Source organism: Bidens hawaiensis, unplaced genomic scaffold (genome assembly GCF_021521415.1).
Source record: "Bidens hawaiensis isolate Kalapana, Puna unplaced genomic scaffold, B.hawaiensis_p1.1 tig00039279_1, whole genome shotgun sequence".
Lineage (NCBI taxonomy): Eukaryota > Viridiplantae > Streptophyta > Magnoliopsida > Asterales > Asteraceae > Bidens > Bidens hawaiensis.
In genome coordinates, this window is record NW_027496917.1 from 99,277 (window position 1) to 119,770 (window position 20,494).

The 20,494-nt window shown below is 34.2% G+C and overlaps 1 protein-coding gene across 1 annotated transcript; it reads left to right on the plus strand.

The window, feature by feature from the left end:
* The first annotated feature begins 1,477 nt into the window (after positions 1–1,477).
* Positions 1,478–4,735, plus strand: LOC143591134 (mitochondrial uncoupling protein 3-like). Its single transcript, XM_077071434.1, has 2 exons — positions 1,478–1,849; positions 4,169–4,735. Exons 1-2 carry the CDS (start codon positions 1,478–1,480, stop codon positions 4,694–4,696), a joined length of 900 nt encoding a protein of 299 aa, XP_076927549.1. The 3' UTR covers positions 4,697–4,735.
* Positions 4,736–20,494: the final 15,759 nt, after the last annotated feature.

A 20,494-nucleotide genomic window follows, 5' to 3' on the forward strand; every position in this document is an offset into this window, starting at 1 on the left:
TTTAATAATTGTGATAGGTGCATTCTTCTTTGGTGGCCAATGAGTTCGTGGTGAAGCCGTAAGAAAGAGTCTTGGTGTTTCATGTGACCAAGTTTATTTTAACTGAGTGGGAGATGAGAGATTAGGCGAGTAGGTGACGTTCAGTAGTTGGATCATTGAACTGAACGAGCTTTATCTCACCATACTGTCGTGCCTTCAGGCGAGTGTTCACAAGATTGGCCTTAGAGCATTCCCGGTATCTTCTCTATCTCCATCTATATAATTACGTTAGAAAACACTGGATATTATCTCTCATATACAATTAAATAATATATTTTTACATATTTATCATTACATTTTTTCTCTAATCCACCCACAACCACTTCCAAATATATTAAAAAATAAATAGATGATGAACAGTGTTCCTCCAAATTTACTCATCACTTAAAAATGTTTTATTTCCTTCACTCACAACCACTTACAATCCTCTAAAAAGTTTTAGAGGTTTCATTCACAGTTCCTCTATCTTTATCTATATAATTACACTAAAAATCACTACATTTAATGGGTGTTTGGGGTTCCTTATTTGCACCTCCTTATACCTTATATAAAGAGTTTTTCATAAGTTACTCAATCCTAACTTATGAAAAACTCATTTTCCTTCTTTAAAAGGTTTAATAAGTTATATTATCCAAACACTATTTTAACTTACAAAAGTTAATAAGTTATAAGGAGGTAAAAATAAGGAAACCCAAACAGCCCCTTACTCTCTCATATACAATTAAATAATATTTTCTTACATCTTTATTATTACATTTTTTCTCTCATCTACTCACAACCACTTTCAAATATATTAAAAAATAAATAGTTGAACAATGTTTCTTCAAATTTATAATCTCTTAAAAATTTTTATCTTCTTCTTTCACAACCCCTTACAACCCTCTAAAAAATTTAAAGATTTCTCTCGTAATAGTATAGAGTTGTTGTGAATGCTCTCACTCACAATCAGAGGTGAGCAAATAAACCGTTTAACCGAAACGACCCAAGAATCAAACCGAAACCGAAACGGTTTCAAAACGATTATATAGAAACTGGTTTGGAACCGATGGAAACCGTAGGTTTGGAATCAGTTTGTAATTTTCTTCATAAAAACTAGTTTCAAACCGGTTAACCTAACCGAAAACCGGCCAAAACTGGTCAAAAATCGAACCGAAACCGATGGTAACCTAGTCACGAAACCAGTTTTAACCTGAACCGAAACCGATTATAAGCCGGTTTTGATTTTTATTGACCAAACCGAACCGGTTTTGAGTTTTAAACCGGTTTGTGCACCTCTACTCATAGTATTTTAGAGGAGCTGCTGAGAATGCTTTTAGGTGAGAGTTTTTTCCCGAATAAAAATACTAGTGTATCATGATACTATGTATTTAACCGATGCCTCCATAGTCATACTAAAAGAAAATGAGTTGGTTTAAGCTAAAGAGAGAGATCAGACTCCATGGCTGAAGACCAACCCGAACCACGAGCCACAGCCATCAACAAGATCATTCTGGCATCACTCTCCGCCACGGTGGCCGAAACCACCACTTTCCCCATCGACATCACCAAAACCAGACTCCAATTACACTCCACCAACCACCCACTCTCCGCCTTCCACGTGGCCTCCGACATCCTCCGTAAACAAGGCCTCACTGGCCTCTACAACGGCCTCTCTCCCGCCATTGTCAGACACCTGTTCTATACGCCCATTCGAACCGTTGGCTACGAGCAATTGCGTCATGCTTTTGTCGATCATGGTGATGGTAATAATGGGTCTGTTGCTTTGCCAATTAAGGCCTTAATTGGTGGTGTTTCCGGCGTTATTGCTCAGGTAATTTTAATAAGTTAAAACCATGGTTACTCGACTAGGCTCAAGCTTGGCTTGTCGGTAGTTGTTTAAGCTTTTTACTATTTTTTAACTAACTTTTATATACTTAAGTTTATTATATATCTTAAATATATATAAACGAAACCTTTAAAACAAGCCACAAGATTGTTTTATTTGTAAACGGAGGCTTATCATGCATTTGACCTGTCTCACCAAACCCAGATAGCCCTTAAACGAGTTATAACATCTCAAGATTGGCTCGTTAGTAGGTTTTGAAGCTTGAGTTCAGCTAGTGTACTGTTTCTTAACTAATTGTTATATATTTATATTAATTATATAGTTTTTGAATTATAACTTATATATAACTAGTTTTTCTACCCGGCGTGGCAAAACCCCTGCGTTGAAACGCGGGCGTTGTTAAAGCCCAAGTGTTACGACGATGAGTCGACACAAATTCAGTCAGATATGTTCGTTATGATATAGACACCATTGGTAGAATGTGAACGTTAAAAACCAAAAAACTAATTCGTCAAATTAACATATAAAAAATTAACATATAAGAAAACAAAAATATTTAAGACGATGTTTATTTGGTTAACCGGGCGGTGGAAAAACTCAAGCGTTGTCGGTCTCGATCATTGAGGCGGTAACTTGACAAGAATTCGGTTGGTTTTGATTACGTAAGTTACGGCATCGGAACTAAAAAAACGAAAAAAATATAAAAATTGAGGTGTTTTTGGGGGTGGGGGGCAGGAGTCAGTCGGTAAACTTGCCCATTGGTAAAACCTGAGCGTTGTCTTTCATGAGCTTTAAATACAGCCACGAGTCTGCGCGAACTCGGTCGGTTTCTTTCAGGTTTGTTATGGTACCGGAACTAAAACAAAAAAAAAATTGACGTTTGGTCGGTTTCCATTACGTTTATTATGGGAACTGAACTAAAAGAAACTAAATTCACCGACTAATATGGTGCCGTCAAGTGGCCCAATAGGCCGATTGCGGCGTCAAAGTTCATATTTATATATAGTATTATATATAGTAGTAATAATATAATGTATATTATTTAGTTCTTTTTTCATAATATTATATAGATTAACTACTAATTATTAAATATATATTAATAACAAGCTAGTTTAGGCTCGCAGGACGGCTCGAGCTCAAAAATTGAAGCTTGGGCTCCGACTCGATCGAGATTTTTCACGAGCCGATCTCAAGTAGCTCTCAAGCAGCTCGGCTCGTTTGCACCCCTACTAATTAGTACGCAGAAGATGGATTAGTTTAACTTGTTTTTGGAGAAGGTTGTTTAATTTGTACTGAAAATTTTGGATTTGGGGTTTATAGAAAGTGTTGAAATTGCAAACCTTTACCTATGGTTGAAATTAGATGTGCATGATTCGAGTTGATTCGGTTTCGGGCTAAAACAGAAACTTGGGTTTCGAGTTTTTTGGTTTTGCCATTTAAGCTTGAAAATTTGGGGTCTGGGAAAAAAGTTGGATCAAAATAATGAATTTGGGCTTAAAATATATATATTTTTAATTAGTAACTAATTAATTAGTATATATTTGAGTTACAGATTTATTGAGCTAAATAATTTGAGTTACAGATTTATTAAATTCTTACGAATTTTTATGAATTTTGATGAATTAAGTTCTTTGGATGAGAAAACATATGAATTCGTACACAGAAGATGGTATTAGTTTAACTTAGTATAGGAAGAAATTGTTTAATTTGGGATTTTGTACCAAATTTAGGATTTAGGGTTTTAAAAAGTGTTGAAATTGCAAATCTGCTGTTGAATTAGGGGTGCAAATGAGCTGCTCACGAGCTACTCAATATCGGATCGATGAAAAGCTTGAAACTAGAAGTAGATGAGCCTCAAAAAAGCTCATTTAATTATCGAGCTCGAGCCTTGTATGGGAAGATTGTTTAGGCTCGTCGAGTCTTAACGACCCTTGTGTGTTTTTTAATTTTAACCTTTTGGACTTCTATGTATTAGTTCCACACTACACTAGCGAGCTTGAGCCGAGCTTTGGCTCATTTAAGGTGCTGCCCACGAACTTGACTCGAGCTTTGGCTTGTTTAAGCCTTTAAGGTGTTGCTCACAGGCTCGACTCCAGCTTAGGCTCGTTTAATGTTTCTCGAAATATATTAAAATAATTAAAAATGTTAATAAATTAATTAATAAATAATACACAAGCTCAAGCTTTAGAAAAAGAGCTCGAGCCTCTTCGAGCTAGGGCACGGCTCCACTCGGCCTGCTTGCACCCCTAGTTGAAATTGTGCACGTGGGTCAAAACTGGTCAAATCTTGGTATTAATAGTGCAGGTAGTGGCTAGCCCTGCTGATCTGGTTAAAGTCAGGATGCAAGCCGATGGGCGAATGGTTAGCCAAGGGCTCCAGCCACGGTACTCTGGGTCAGTTGACGCTCTAACTAAAATCATTAGCACCGACGGGTTTAAAGGACTTTGGAGGGGAGTGATTCCCAATATTCAAAGAGCGTTTTTGGTAAACATGGGCGAATTAGCTTGTTATGATCATGCAAAACATTTTGTTATTAATAGTAACATTGCTAAAGATAACATATACGCGCACACTTTAGCCTCTATGATGTCCGGCCTCTCGGCTACAACCATAAGTTGCCCGGCTGACGTGGTCAAGACACGAATGATGAACCAGGTGGGTAATGAGTATACAAGTAGTTATGATTGTTTGGTGAAAACTGTGAGATTTGAAGGGTTTAGAGCTTTGTGGAAAGGGCTTTTTCCTACTTGGGCTCGGCTCGGGCCTTGGCAATTCGTGTTTTGGGTTTCTTATGAAAAGTTTAGGTTGATTGCTGGGCTTCCTTCCTTTTAACACGGGCGTTTTGAGCCCGGACCGATTGGACCGGTTTCGGCCCGTTTGAGTGATGGGATTTAAGTTCATCCAGCTTAGTTTATTTCATATTTTGCATTGTGTTTTTTTTTTAATCTTTATGAATTAGTTTCTTCTCCTAAACATTTGAATAATCATAATTGTTACTATAGAATAGTAACTAAGTTTCAAGTTTGTACCAATTAAGTCACTCATATTTTGTTTTGTCCCAATCAGGTCACTCAACTTTTATTTTGTCTCAATTACGTAACTTAAATTTCTATTTGTGTTGTAAAACGAGAGGGATGACTACTATATTATCGTAATTGATGCATTTACTGATAAAAAGTAAAAAAAAATTGGCTTTAATGACGTTTAAGTTATTTAAAAACACATAATATGAAGGTAAAAAAATATAGTATTAGAACATTTATTAAAAGTTGAGTGACCTAATTGAGACAAAATAAAATATGAGTGACTTAATTGGAACAAACTTGAAACTTTATTGTTATTCTATAAAGTTGTCCCTTTTATTTAATAGTGAATCTTTAAGCATAGTTATAACCTTATATAGGTTCTTATACCGTAGAGTGAATGATAAAAAGACCCGTTTTTCTCTAGTTTCTTGGTCTAAATCTTTTACATACATGACTTTAGGGCGTTAAGTCAGTATATTTAATGTGTCAAATATCAAAAGGAAGTGCCCAAAATGAGCTAAATTGGTCGGTTAAGACGATTTAGAAGATAAATGGTTCGGTTTACACGTGATTTATTGTTTTTCACGGGTATGAATCTATAAAAGGTAAAATGAAAAGAGGACTCACTAGTGCCATAGATGGATTTTAATGTAAAATACTAAATCAAATAATATTTAAACACTAAAAAGGATATTTTAAAACTAGTTGATTTGATTTTGTCATTTATTAAATGCTTGACAAACCTTCAAACATCAAGTTAAGAAAACTAGCAATAAAACTAGAGTAAAGTGGTCTAGCAAATATACCTAAACAACAATAGACCATAAATTTTACAACCATGGGTATGAAAATATAAGCCATCACACTTATAAGACATCAACCAACAACTTACCATTTTGGGCCACATAACTTTATTTAGGTATATTTTTATCTCAATATATATATTGTAGGCCAATGCTTTGATTAGTGGAAATATTGTAGCCCCTGTTATAGCCATACCTACTTATGCAAAACAAAATAATTACATATAAATATTTTTTAAAAAATTGACTTGGACTCGAAACAAAATTGTATGAGTTAATTTAAGCATACTCAAATTATTCAAGGAGTAAAAAATAATCAAAATAAAACTAGTAGTCCAAATGAGTTACATCACCCTTTACCATTGTTTGTTTCCACTAGACTACTACATACACATTGTTGCCTGCACCAACCACACGCCCCGTCCATTGTCGCAGACTCGCAACAACCACTTCCACCGCAACCGGCGCCAACAACTGGTAGTCCAAATAAGCGTATCGTTGTGGACTTGTGGGTGCTCTTATATGTACTTTTGTTATTTAAAAAGCAGTATATTAAAAACCTGAGAGTTTCATTCCCCTTAATGTGAGTACAATAGTGGCATATATAATGTGCAAAAATTAAATAGGTTTACGAACATACAATGTGATAATTATGTTGATTATCATTGTAACTGTGTTGTTTTACAATTTTAATTTTACCAATTAGTTTTAACTACTGTTTATCATTACAATCGTATAGTTATTTATACCATTATAAAAGCATAGTTATATGGTAACAACATGGCTATAAATGATAAACCGAAACAACTATGCATGACATTAGATGACACTGTATTTATGTGTGCGCAAATAGACAAACACTATTGATTGTTATGCAAAAACCCAACAAAAATAAACCGAAAACTATTGTCTGTCTAAAAGAAACTGTTTCATATTTGCAATCTAAGGCATGCTTGAGCATTTGTTCTAAATGAAAGAAACTAAAATTATGTTATTATCAAGTGCGGAGCATATGCATGGCAGGGTGGTCCACGGCCCCTCCCTGCGTTTTTTTCTCGGTATTGAAAATTTACTCGTTTTCATCTGAAAATTTGAGCCCCCTTCACACGTTTTCGTCCAAGCTTCGTCATTAGTTATTTTTATACAAATTATTATATTATTCTTGTAAAATAGTGATATTAAAAAAAACATACTCAATCCCCCACTTGTGACATAGTGGCAGGAGGCTTGGGTTTTCAGTGGAGACCTAAGTTCGAATCTCACTTGTGTCACTTTTAGGTGGATATTGGCAATGAAGAAATTGAGTTAGGCCTTGTGCAAAGGTTGTCCGTTCGAACCCCGAGCCCACCTGGGTTTTCATCCCACCGTATGTTATGCCAAGAGCTATGCTCTTGTGGTGGCACAACGACTGTAAAGTGGTAGTCGACGGTATGGTTTCCTGGGGGAATGCCAAGCTAAACTCTGAAACCAGGGTGGCCCAGTTAAGACAACATAATCTGGTCAGAGTGGGACGTCGGGTCTCTCCAAATTTAATGAGTACGGTAGCCTAAATACAAGAAATTCGTCGTTATAAATAATAATAATAATAATAATAATAATAATAATAAATGCTTCCTGTTCTATTATTGTAGAACAGTTAATTGTACGACACAGAATTCCTAGTAATTAATTTGTCTTTTTTTCATATGTAACATCACTATCAAAGTGTAAATAAAAAGCGTTAGACATTCTCAAGCCGTTAACAAAAAAAAATAAATAAATAAAGAGGATAAATTGGTAAGCATCATTATTATCGTAAAAGTTATTATATTATTTTGGTCCTTCTAGTGATACCCATACACATATTAATACGTCCCGTATAGGGCTATACGAGGGTTATACGGGGTCCAATATGTCCCGTATAAACCCCCTCCCTGTATAGCTATATACGGGGCGTATTGATGGGTGTTTTTAGCAAAAATGAGGTGCTCTAGAAAACCCCATTTTTTATACTTATATCAAAACAAATATAATAAGAGACGTGATCTTCATACACCATCATTGTGAATGTATGGACCCATGAGACTTGTATAGGGCTACACGGACCGTATAGGCTATAGAGGGTACACACAAAACAACTTTTTCAGGCCCTAAAACGGCCCGTATAGACCTTTACAAGCCGTATATGTCTTCAACAACTTAGGCCCTATACGACCCGTATAGTCCTATAAGAGACGTATAGGCAAAAGGTGATGTATGAAGATCCATTCTGATGTATAAAAATCACATACCTATAATGAATGCATGTATTATGCCTATAAATAGGGTTGTTGATCATGTTTATTATCCGGGTAAGGTTATTCAGATAGTTCAGGTCAGGTTATTTGAAAGTTTTTTGGATTCGGAGGCGTTAATTAAGTGTGGGCTTTAGTTTTCACCGTCACACGGGCCGCCCTTGTAAGTACCTAACTGTTCTTTCTCGTATATGCAAACGACAATGAGAAAGAATAATTTTGAGAACTTTATCCCTCCATTGGGTTGCGGGTTCCATCCTCGGATGCAAATGTAGGGAACTTGGACCATTGGTGGCCATGTAGGAGAAATCATAAAAGGGAACGACCACAGACGGTATCATCTCGTAAGTTCATACGGGGCCTTTTCTCTGACTTCTATTAGTCTAAATATGAATTTTTTTGGGTTATTTCAGGTCAAATTTGTGACCCCGTTTTTTATAACGGGTCGTGCTTGGGTCAACCTTATCGGTTCACTGGTTGACCCGTTTAACCCAGTTTTTATTTAATTTTAAATTTAAAACATGTTTTTTTTATTGTTTTAAGTATCTTAATCCAAACTTTAAAACTAAAAGGTGAATTGACAAGATTTATGATTTTAATATAATTGGTTATACAATTTTATATTATTTTTGTTGTAAAAGCTTAAGTTTTAAAATATAAATATATGAAAATAACAAAAAAAAATAAAAAATACTCAGGGTCAAACGGGTTGTGTGCAGGTCAACCTGCAATTATGTGTGTTGTTCGGGTTCACACATCTGACACAAATTTTGGGTTGTGACCATGTCAATTGCTGTTCGGCTCAGCTTCGACCAACGTGTTGTGTGGTCTCAACTATTTCTCTAAGCACATCGGGTATTAACAGGGTCTTATTGGTATTTATCATGATGGATGACTTTTATAAATTTATATAATTTGCATTCTTCAGTCACGTAGACTGTACGGGACCAATTGTGCAGTTATTATCTACATTGCTAAATATCGTCAAAAAGCTATTAGTTTGAGTGACCCGCAATTTTGTGGTTGCCCAGGCTCTTAACAGGATTAAACTAAGAGGACGATTTTGGTTAAAGTTTTGATGTACCACTATGTAATCATATTTTCCTTGATTATGTTATATATTTACACACTAGTTTGAGACCCGTATATTATACGGGTAGTTCTTGAAAATACAATATTTAATAAATAATCGATATACAAGAAGTAATAACATATTAAACACTATTAATACACAGTCGTTGCACAATAGTCTTTAAAATAGTTTTAAAGTAAAAGATTATTATAAATATAAAATATTTGAAAAAAAAATATGAAGTAAATATTAAATTAACAAATTTTGAAGCATAAACTTTTAAGAATTGTAAATATTTTTTTACTATTATAAATTTGTTAAAAATGGTGAGGTTTAATGTGGGAGTGACTGTTGAAATTATGGACCGGTTCGGGTAAGTAAATACGCCAACCGGGTTATGACCCGTGAGAGTTACACCGTGAGGTAACGAACCATTAACCCGCTTAAGTTAGTTAACTGGGTTAGATACTTTAACGAGATGAAAATTACATGGAGCGGGCTTTGGAGTAAGAGTTGGACTTGTTGGCCCATTAGGTTTATAACTAATGGGATTAGTTAAACATAATAGGAGGTTATATAAACATATGATGTTTAATTAACCCTAAGCCAATCAACAAGTCCATTTTCTTTCTTCCTCCACCCCATCGCCAGCGCTGCCCGACCACCGCCTGCCGCCGCCGCTATACGCCGCCGCCGCCGCTGTCTGCGGGCTGCTGTCCGCACACCACCACCGCTACCGGGTTGCCTTCGTGCATCGCACCGTTAGTCGTTGGATCTCGTTGTGTCACCTAGCTCGGTTCGTTAGCCTTCGGTGTCTCAACCGGTTATTTATTAACCGAGGTAAACTTAAATATATTGTTAGTTTATATTTAATGTTTTGACTCGTACTCGTATTGTTTGTAACCGGATCCTGTCGGGTTTTGTTTTCGGTGCTGATTAACATATATTTTCCATTGCGTATATTAATTAATGTAATTAATTATTATTTGTCACATTTATTGAATCGGATTTAATAAACGAAATTTTAACTGATCACCACTGAAACCCAACAGTGACAAGTGACAAACTTGTATCTTTTTATTTGAGAGTATAAATATTTAAATATGTGTAAGAGGCACGAATAGAATTTGAGTATTTGTTTTCATGTTATTACATTTATTTACATACTAAGAAGTTTAAACTTTCCGTGATCCTAATTTGTTTGATGGTGTCTCCCCTGGTAAAGTTTACAAGATTTTCAAAATAATAACTAATGAAAAAGAAATAGTAGACATAAAGGGATGTAGTTGTCAAGGTATAACATCTTGCCTTTAACTCATTTATCTTACTGAATTAATGTAAATATCACATTCCTGAGCTGATGTTCCCCTCCACCGGACGGGTTAAGTACCGGTTGCCAAAAGTTGAACTGATGTAGTTCGGGTTAAACGTGCGTCGGGTTACTCAGGTTTTTGATGTTTAAAGGTCTAACCAATACTTGATTATAGAAATGGTCGGTTTAATTCGAAGACGGTTAAAATGTACGTGGCTGTTACAAAAGTAAATGTCCGCTATTAATCCGTCTATTTTCCGTGTGTAGCGTCACTGTCTAAGTATAAATAAAAGTGTTAGATATTGGTAAGTTTCACAATCGCCATTAATACATTTTACACGTGAACTTCCACTTATACATTTTACATGAAATTAAAAAGTAGCTCAATGGTATAGGTTGCTATATTTTATCTTATTTATCTTTCGTGATGTGTTGGACTTGTATAAGTTTTTGGCGTTTACCAAAGAAAAGGCTAAACTTCTTCAAAGGATTTGTTTAATCATGGCTTGGTGCTTATGGAAAAAGCGGAATGCGCTTGTTCACTCTGGGTCTCCGATTCAAATGACTAGCTTAGCTTGATAGAAGGTGATGGGATTCATTTGGATAGAAAATAGGGCAAATAGAGGTGGGCTTTCTTGGGACGAGTGGTGTAGTTTTCGGTTGTAATCAATATAGTTAGGTGGGCATATTTTATTGGTTTTGTCCAATGCTTGTATTGTTCGGTGGCGTTATTTACGCTTTGTCGTTTGTATTGGTGTTTCTAGCGACTTTCTAATGTTTTTTTGAATGAAATTTTGTTGGTCGTTAAAAAAAAAAACATATGATTATTAAATAATTAAATTCTTACAATTTGTTATCCATAAATTCAGTTCCATTATCAAATCTAAACAATTTTATTAATTACCAAACTAACTGCCTCACCCTTTGTGGTGTGGTGGTAAAGATGTTGATGTTACCTAGCAAAGAGTAGGGGTTAAACCTTACAAGAGCCAAAAAAGGGTGGAAATTAAAATTTTTTTTTTGAAAAGGCGGTATTTTATATAAATAAATAAAAACAGTCCTAGCAAGTAGCTAGAACAAAAAAACATAAAACATTACAAATACAATAGAGGGTTCTTAAGCCACTCGATCCTAGAAATATTACATTTACGATTTCTGCTACTATACCATAAGAACGAGAAATTTAAAATTTCATCAAATATCGTTTCTTTGTTATGTCGATTCTTCTCAAATACCAAGTCATTTCTGAATCTCCAAATAATCCACCAAGTGACAAATATAATCATCCCGATCATATCTTTCTTATGAGTTTGGACTCTTAAAGTGTCCCACCAAGACATCAGCTCAATCGGAGCCAAAGAGGAAGACAACGGTAGGCCAAGCCAAGAAGCAACAAGACCCCAAATCCGATTAGCCACCGAGCACATACCAAAATTTTTTGATAAACTTTAGTTCTTGATATTAGCAAATGCACCATAGCTGTTAAAAAATTAGCTGTTAAAAAAAAACTAACTTTTAATTGAACTTACAAAATTCAAAATTTTTTGATAAACTTTAGTTCTTGATATTAGCAAATGCACCCAAATAGCTCGAGAGTTGTCACATACAATAATCAAGAGGTTTACGTCTGAATTCGTCTTTACTTGTGTCTTAATGAGCCCCATAAATCTAAACGAACTAGTTCGCCAATATCCTTGACGTGATAAACACTTAAACAAACACAGCATAGGAGTTTGCTTCGCTTTATGATTGATCTCACAAGGAATAGACAACACCAGCATTTAGGGCCCTTAAGAATTAAGACTTGGTGCGAAGGATAACCAAGTCAATGATGCCAAATATTATCAAAACTGATGCCACATTTAGACGATATTGTTCTTACAAATCAAAGTACCTATAAGATTAGGATTTTAGTAATTGTACAATTAGGATATCAAACTTATAATCCTAAAGAGAACACAATGTCTTGGTGATTTAAGAATAATTAAGTCATTTTGGTTAATCGGAATTTACTTAAGACCAATGGATGATAAATTGTTGATTTATACGAGTTAGAAGGTGTGGAATGCATGCTCAGTCATGCCCATTATTATTTTATGCACTTATAAATCCAGGATTCAAGGGGCAGCGCCCTCTTGACAAGGTTCCAAGGGGTAAAGCCCCTAGTACGGGTATCAGTGCCCATTCAGGTGGAAATTTTTTTATGCCACCTTATTGGAATGTTACTTGAAGTAGTTTCGGCTTTGCATAATTGATGGAAATTTGCATTTATACTCATCATTAGTTGTGAATGAATATTAACGACAATTTAATCCATTAGTGGCAACTACTCATCATAGTGGTAGCTATGCCATCATGGTAACTTAGTGCCGACAACAATGTTGCTATCAGTGGTAATTAGTTGTCATTAATGTAATTTTCTGCTAAGCGTTTTTTCATTTACATAATTGTTCAACTGTCAAAGATTTTAACCATCAGTTGAATCATTATGATGGTTTCTTCATAAATAAAGGTATGTGGTTTATTTATAATATGTTGTTTTCGTAACAGATTTGTAAATTTGTTCTTGATATTCCTTTGAATTATCAGACAGGTTTTGCAGGTACCAACGAAATACTTCAAGCTAAAAGTAATATGAACACAATTCATCAGAGATATATATGTGGGAATTACTTGATTGGACTTTTGAAGGTACCAACGAAATACTCAATTTGAAGGTGATAAGAACACGATCTACTAGCAGAGGCGGAGCTACTCATACGGCTCCGGGTTCGCTTGAACCCATTCTTGTAACACCGCGGCTTTAAGCGGAATACGCCCGGGTGCAACGTACATATCACTCATAAGCTCGTAACACTATTAATAGTGACAATATATTTATCATATTCCATAACTTCGCAAATACACAAATAGTCTGATAATAAGACAAATAACATTAAATCTAAATGAAACAAATATTATTCTTTGAAATAATCCTAAGACATAACTAGTTTTCTTGTCATGGCACTTCATCGTATCAACCTGCAGCACATTTAAAATAATATATTTTGTCAACAACACATGTTGGTGAGTTTTCATAAGTTTTTGCGTATACATATATATATGAAACTCGCAATTCAACAATCGTCATGAAATAAATATTCAAGCGTAAAGTAAATGAAATCAAATAGTGTCGTCCTCCCGTTCATTTAGCCGAAGCTGTTGAAGTCGGGGAAATGAGAACCACCTTATGTAAACAACCGAAGTCGTAACGTTAGACGGCGCGGGTACGTCCCGTCGGACCCTCCCACTATGTGTATGCGTTTGCGTTTGCGTAACTTCCACCAATAAAACAATAAACACGTTGCAAGCAAGTTCACGTATAATCATAAACAATATACACGAATTTAACATGTACGATATAAGTGAATCGGTTTGTAAACAAACGCATAACTAACGAAAGAAAAACTTGTGACGTGCTACACCCCAAAACATTATAAAGCGTTAAAAATGGGGTTATGAAGAACTCACCTTTGAAATAGATGATAAACGAGAAACGAAATCCGAAAGCAACCGAAAGTGCGTTTAAAGAACTCGAAGCGATTGAACTTCTCAAACTATAAATAAAAATAAATACGAAAATTCAAAGACTAACTAACATGACTATACGGGTTAATTATTTAGTTTTAAAGATGTCGCGTTATATATTTTATTATCTTAAGGCGTGGATTATTATTCTAAGTCTTAACGGAAATTTTAACGGTTTATATTATTTAATATTATGACTTAAATGCTAATACGAAAGTTGCGCTAATTACGAGGCATTGATTTTATATGGGAATTATCTTGAACTATGTTAACAAAGTAAGGTTAAAGAATTAACACTAACGAATTATAAAGCCAACGAATTTAAAGTTTAGCGAATTAAAGTTTAACGGATTAAAAGCTAACAAATTAAAGTTTAACGAACTATATTATTTAAATATTATTAATTTAACGCTACGTTTGAATGTTATAACGTTTACGAAATTTTGATGTTAACGGTAAATTTTATTTTGAAAACAAGGTGCTAACGAACGATAAATATATAATTGTTAAACGAGTTTAAAACGAGACTTGACGGTTCGAAGGATTAGTTTTTTTTAGGTGAAAATGATATAATTTTTATGATTAAAAATAATTTTATTTGATTTAAAATGATTTATAAGAGAATATATAGTTTATAATAATTAATATAAGAGATTTACAAATAAAACAAAAATATTACTTTGACCCGGGTCCTTATGGACAAAACATAGTTGCTTAACCACTGGACCAACTTAAGAGCTTGTTATAAACTCAAAACATATTGAATAAATATAATAGTTTAAGTTCATCATCTTAATCCCCTAAACCCTAGTTCTTAATTCAATCAATTCGTTCCGAGTTTGTTCAATCTAGTTTAGGGGTTTTGTTAGTTGGCTAAAAACAATCATAAAGCATATAAATATTACCCGATAATGTAGCGTTTTGACGGTGAACGACGTTGGCCGGAAAAACACAACTTGACGGATTATTATGAGATGTAGAGCGTATATTAGATGAAATTAAAGGCTGGTACGAGTTTAGTTTGAGGTTTACATCCTTTTTATAGTACGAATTGGAACGGAATCATTAAATGATAGTAATTGTGATTTAGAAAAATGGCCGGCGGTTATCGCGGTTAATATGCGTAAATTAATAGCTAAAATCACGTTATTATCAATGTTTAAGGGCCATTGTTGAAGTCTAAGGCCGATACAAGAAATTAATTGGATTGATTGCGAGATTTAAGGGGTCTTTAAGTTGGCCGGAGCCGTTTCCGGCTTGCCGGAACTTCTAACCGGAAAAACGGGGGGCTGGGTCTTGGGCTGGGTAAACATATTATTTTAATATAATAATTTTATATACAAATTACACTCCAGACCCCTGAACTATCAAAAGGTTTTAAGAATAGATTTTTGAACTAAATTTATAATTTATACCTTGATCTTTAGAATGTTGTTACTAGTGAAATAAAAGTTAAAAGTTTGAATGTTTATTATATTATACCGGAACAGCGCAACTCGTTAAACCTTTAAACAAAACCTCAAATCCCGAAGTTTCGCTTATTAAATAAAATGAAAAAGAAAAGAATGAACGATATATGTTGAAACGAAACTTGAGAATATTATAATATATATTTATATATATTCTTTATAAAAACTGAAAAATTCGAAATGGGTCGTGTTTTCGGGTTTGAAAAATAACGAATGTTACAATTCTAGTTTCATATTTATCTTAAGCGTATAGTAGTGTATTAACGAATGAACCTGTTTATTTTTGGCGACTAAACCCATTAAATAAGAAACAAAAAGTAAAGAAAGCATATCAGAAATGTTTCCGATAGATGAAAGGAACATCAATGTCAGAATTGCTAATGTCTATTTGTTGAATTAGAAACAAAATAGGTAATTTATTATTTTAGGTTAAGTAGGCTTTAAAGACATTTAATACCTATATTCATTATGCTTCACTAAAGCACTGTCACAATTTAGAAAATGTTGTAACAGTAGATTAGCTTTCTAGGATTTTATTTTTCATATATTGGTATAGCCATTTTTGTTTTATTTTTATTTAACCGTTACTATATTTAATTAAAATATTTATTAGATCATGTGATTTTCGCTAGAGTTTTTACTATGCTTTCTCACAAATAATAATAATTGAAGAATAGCTTTTACTTTTCACAATTAGATTTGTTAAACTTATTTAATCTTTTCTAAATTTTTTTTAATCGTTGCAACAGGATACATAATCGAAGAATATTTTTTATTATTTATGGACATATTATTGGAAAATTACTTTGCTAGAAGTAAACAAACCAAGTTATTAATAAAATTCCCAGGTTAAGGTTATTAACTAATAATTGGTTTTGTGTTTCTAGAGTTTCAGTTACATTATAATAATTCAAGAGTTAAAAGGTTATATATGATTCCGCCAGTAAATATGTGTTATGTGACCTGACCCGATCCGACCCGAAAACTTTGACGATGGATAGTAATAAATCAATTCTTTAAATGATGACGAACCCATAAGAAAAAATTTCTGGCTCTGCTACTGTCTATTAGAGATATCCAGTTGTGTGTGTGTATATATATATATATATATATATATGATTGTCAAGCTGTTGAGGGAGTTCATATTTCATCTTAGGGGTGTTTATAACAAGTCTTGTTCGCGAGTTAGCGGGTGCAACCTGATACAAACTTGAAACTTTGATACGAACCCAAATTGATTTCGAAAACCGTGAAAGACACGTGAACCCGGACATGACCCAAAAATTCACAGATCGACACGAACATAGTCCGTTTAACGTGATTTTTTTACTTGTTTCCACGTATTAATACTTTAAAATTTACATTTTACAACCAAAAATATAAATTTATATAAAACTCATACTTTAGTTAAAAAAATATTATGTTAACTTTCTGCTTAGTTTTAAATATTGGCATAAGATATATACCCAACCATAAACATATTGGGGTGTCCTAATTAAACTTGACTCGTTAAGCTAAACGCCCGAGGTCGACTCAAACCGTTTTTTACCAAATACGAAAATTTCGTGTTAGGTTTGAGTTGGGTTTTCGTATAGCGTCAGAAATTCACAACCCTATCTCAACTACGCATTAGAAGTTGTACAATTCATCAGATTTTGCGTCTTTGTCACTCTAGATCATAGTTGTATACAATATTCTTACAAAATATACGTGCAAGTAATCATTACAGCATGAAACCAACCGACAAAAACATTGAAAAGAATTAAGCACGACATTTACATATCTATATGTCTGTCTACCAAGGTTCCTGTTTGTAACTAGTATTTTTACTTAATCCGGTTGTTAATTGGTGCCAGTCGACAATTCGATCAATCTTCATGCTTCAAGAGCATATTAATTTTGTGAGCAGTTTTGCAATAAATGTAACAAAGTGGCTGGACAAAAATCTGGAATATAGATTTCCAAATCTATGAATTAAGTTTATCATGATTTTCATTTTTTTTTTCATTTTTTTTTGTAAAATGGATCACCTAAATATCATGTTACAAGTTAATGCACGTGTTTCCGAGTTTTTGGTGAAATAGGTAAGAACAAGAAAGATCTATTGATGAGTAGTCATGATTAGATAAAGTACATTAATTATCATCATTTTTTTGAACGTATCATAATTAGGAGTTATAAAATTAGATGAATATATGATAGAACACATATATATATATATATATATAGGGGATGGTTCAAGAGAGAAATGAAATTACTGTGAGGAATGAATATGAGTCACTAGTTTTATTTTATGTTTTAAATGCTTAAAGATAAATGAGGAAAGTATTAATAAATGCTCTCTTTTCAATTAATATAACTAATAAATATAATAATTGCTTATTCAATTAATATAATTAATCAAATTATTATATTTGGAAAATAATAAGAATTCATTTATTTTTATAACTTATTTTTTCTTTCTTGAATTTTTATTCTACACAAGTACAATTTATTCATACATTAAAATTTCTTTATATCCAAAACCAATTTTTTCCAACTCAATATATTAATATCCATCAACACGTAGTTACATTGTGATGAATAGTACAAAAAACTATATTACACGTGTTTGCATTAAATATCAACAAAAAAATACACAATCTACAGAAAAACATATAACCTACACTTCTTCTAATAATAATAAAACATATAACCTACACTTGAAAAACATATAACCGACACACAAAATTCAACATCAATAAACTACACGCGCACATGAAAACGTATAACCTACACAGGAAAAACATATAACCTACACTTGAAAATTTTATCCTACACAAATACAATTTATTCATATATTAATTTTTTTTTCTATCCAAAACCAATTTCTTCCAACTCAATATATCAATATCAATCAACACGTAGGTACATTGTGATGAATAATACAAAAAAACTATCTTACTTATGTTAGCATTAAATGTCAATGTTAGGTCCCGTTTTGTATATTTTAGTTTTTTGTATTGGTTCGGTTATGTATTTGAGGCCGATTGGTCATTTTGTACGTATTGGGCCACAATCCATTGTAAAGAAGCCCATTGGGCCTTAGTGAATATAGATTATGCTTCTCATGCATGCCTCCCTATAAATAGGAAGCATGCCATGAGAAAAACAACCTTTTGCCAAAAACTCATTACACACTCTTTCCTTCTCTTGGCTCTCTCTTTCTCTCTTTCTACTCACATCCGAACATAATATCAAGATCCGAGACCTCTTGGTTGCTTAGTGTGATTTCCGCTAGCACTAAGTTAGGTTGATCCAAAGACGTTGTTAGATCCACCCGAATAGGGACCTACAATTGGTATCAGAGTTTCGGCTCACTAGTTGAGGGTTTTTGGATCACAACATTGGGTTTTGATCTTGAGAAGAAGAAAACAAGTGCTCTTTACAAGAAAGTTCACAAAAAAAAAAACCTCAAAAACAAAAAAAAAAAAATACAAAAAGAATTGGGCAAAATCTTCATAAAAATATCTTAGAAAGTGTTCTTGGTAAAAATATCAAGTCTAGATCTACGAAGTTTTGGGTTAAAAGGTGTTAAAGCTTAGGTTACGGTTCAAACAGTTGGTCAAAAGTGATAAGAAATTGTTTCGCTTCTCATGGCATGAAAGTTTGTGTAACAACTTTTGACCCACTACTGACAAGATTAGGTGAAAACAGATCCCGAGGAAGATTGCTTCTAGAAAACTGAATTATGTTTCGCTTCGCTTGGATGTTTCGCTTCGCTTGAACTCTTTCGCTTCGCTTGAGACTCTTTCGCTTTGCTTGAGACTCTTTCGCTTCGCTTGACATCATTTCGCTTCGCTTGACACCTTTTCGCTTCGCTTGGATCATTCTTCAAATTTTTAAGCTGTTTGAGACCACTGAAATCATGACGAGTTCCGATGCTGAGCTGCTGAAGGGGTATTTGTTGTTGGAAAACCAAGTGGGAACACCTACAAAGCCACCAAAGTACATGACCTTGGATGATAACTTTGCGGATTTCAAATGGAGATTTATGAATTATATCTCATTAACTGAGACTAATTTGATGAGATGTTTTGAACAAGGTCCTCATGTTCCCGTGACTCGCACTGATGCTGGGGAACAACTTAAGGCTTCAGAAAACTATGATCAAGCAGATAAAGACCTGTTGGCACAAGATAAGAAAGCCTATCTCATATTGGCTGTCTGCCTTTCAAATGAAATCACTGAAACTCTTCGTGAACTCACAAGTGCAAAGGGACTAGGGGAAGCACTTGTTGAAAAAGTTGAGGGCAATGCCGAAATTAGGGAAAACAAGAAGGCCCTATTAAAGGAAGAATTCAATATGTTCAATCATCGTCAAGGTGAAGCTGTTTTGGATTTGGTAAAGAGATTTGAGAAGTTGATGGTAAGAATTAGGGCTGCAAGTGTCAATATTGCAAATGCTGAGGTCAACCACAAGTTGATGAATTCATTGCCATACAGCTGGAGTACCAATACTGTCACAATCAAGAGAACTACCAATCTAAATATGATGTCAAACACTGACTTGATATGCACTATCAAGTCATTTGAAATGGATGAGAATGAACAATCATCTAAGTTCTCTGAATCAAGCTAGAGTGAGTTCTGCTTCTTCAATGCCAACTGCTTTCATAAGCAAAGCTCAACAGAATGTGTATCCCGTGACCACTCCCAAGTACTCCCCAAGTGTACCTTCACAACCAACAACATTCATCTCAACAAATAATCAATCAGATTCTTCCAATACAAGTTCGTTTCAAAAGGCAGTCGACAGTGCGGTTGCCCAAGCCTTAAAAGCTCAAGGGATTTCCTCATCCTCAAAACCCCAATCAAGCAAACCTTCAAGTTTCTGTGAAGCACTACCCATGTTAAATGACTCCAACATCGCAATAGTTCACGCTTTTCTGTCAAGCCATGAAGAGTTGATGCAAGGAAATCTATTGCCACCACAGTTTGAAGCTGGAGATCTGAGAGATATAAATCAGAAGGATCTTGAGAAAATGGACATCAAGTACCAGATGGCAATGGCGGTGCAAAGGGCTACTAACTTCATGAAGACGTACGGGAAGGATAGCTTCAATGAT

Bases quoted from the DNA above. Each gene is read 5' to 3' on its own strand.
- LOC143591134 (XM_077071434.1), top strand. From the start codon at position 1,478: ATGGCTGAAGACCAACCCGAACCACGAGCCACAGCCATCAACAAGATC. The intron at 1,850-4,168 runs GTAATTTTAATA...TTAATAGTGCAG, and splicing joins TTTCCGGCGTTATTGCTCAG to GTAGTGGCTAGCCCTGCTGA.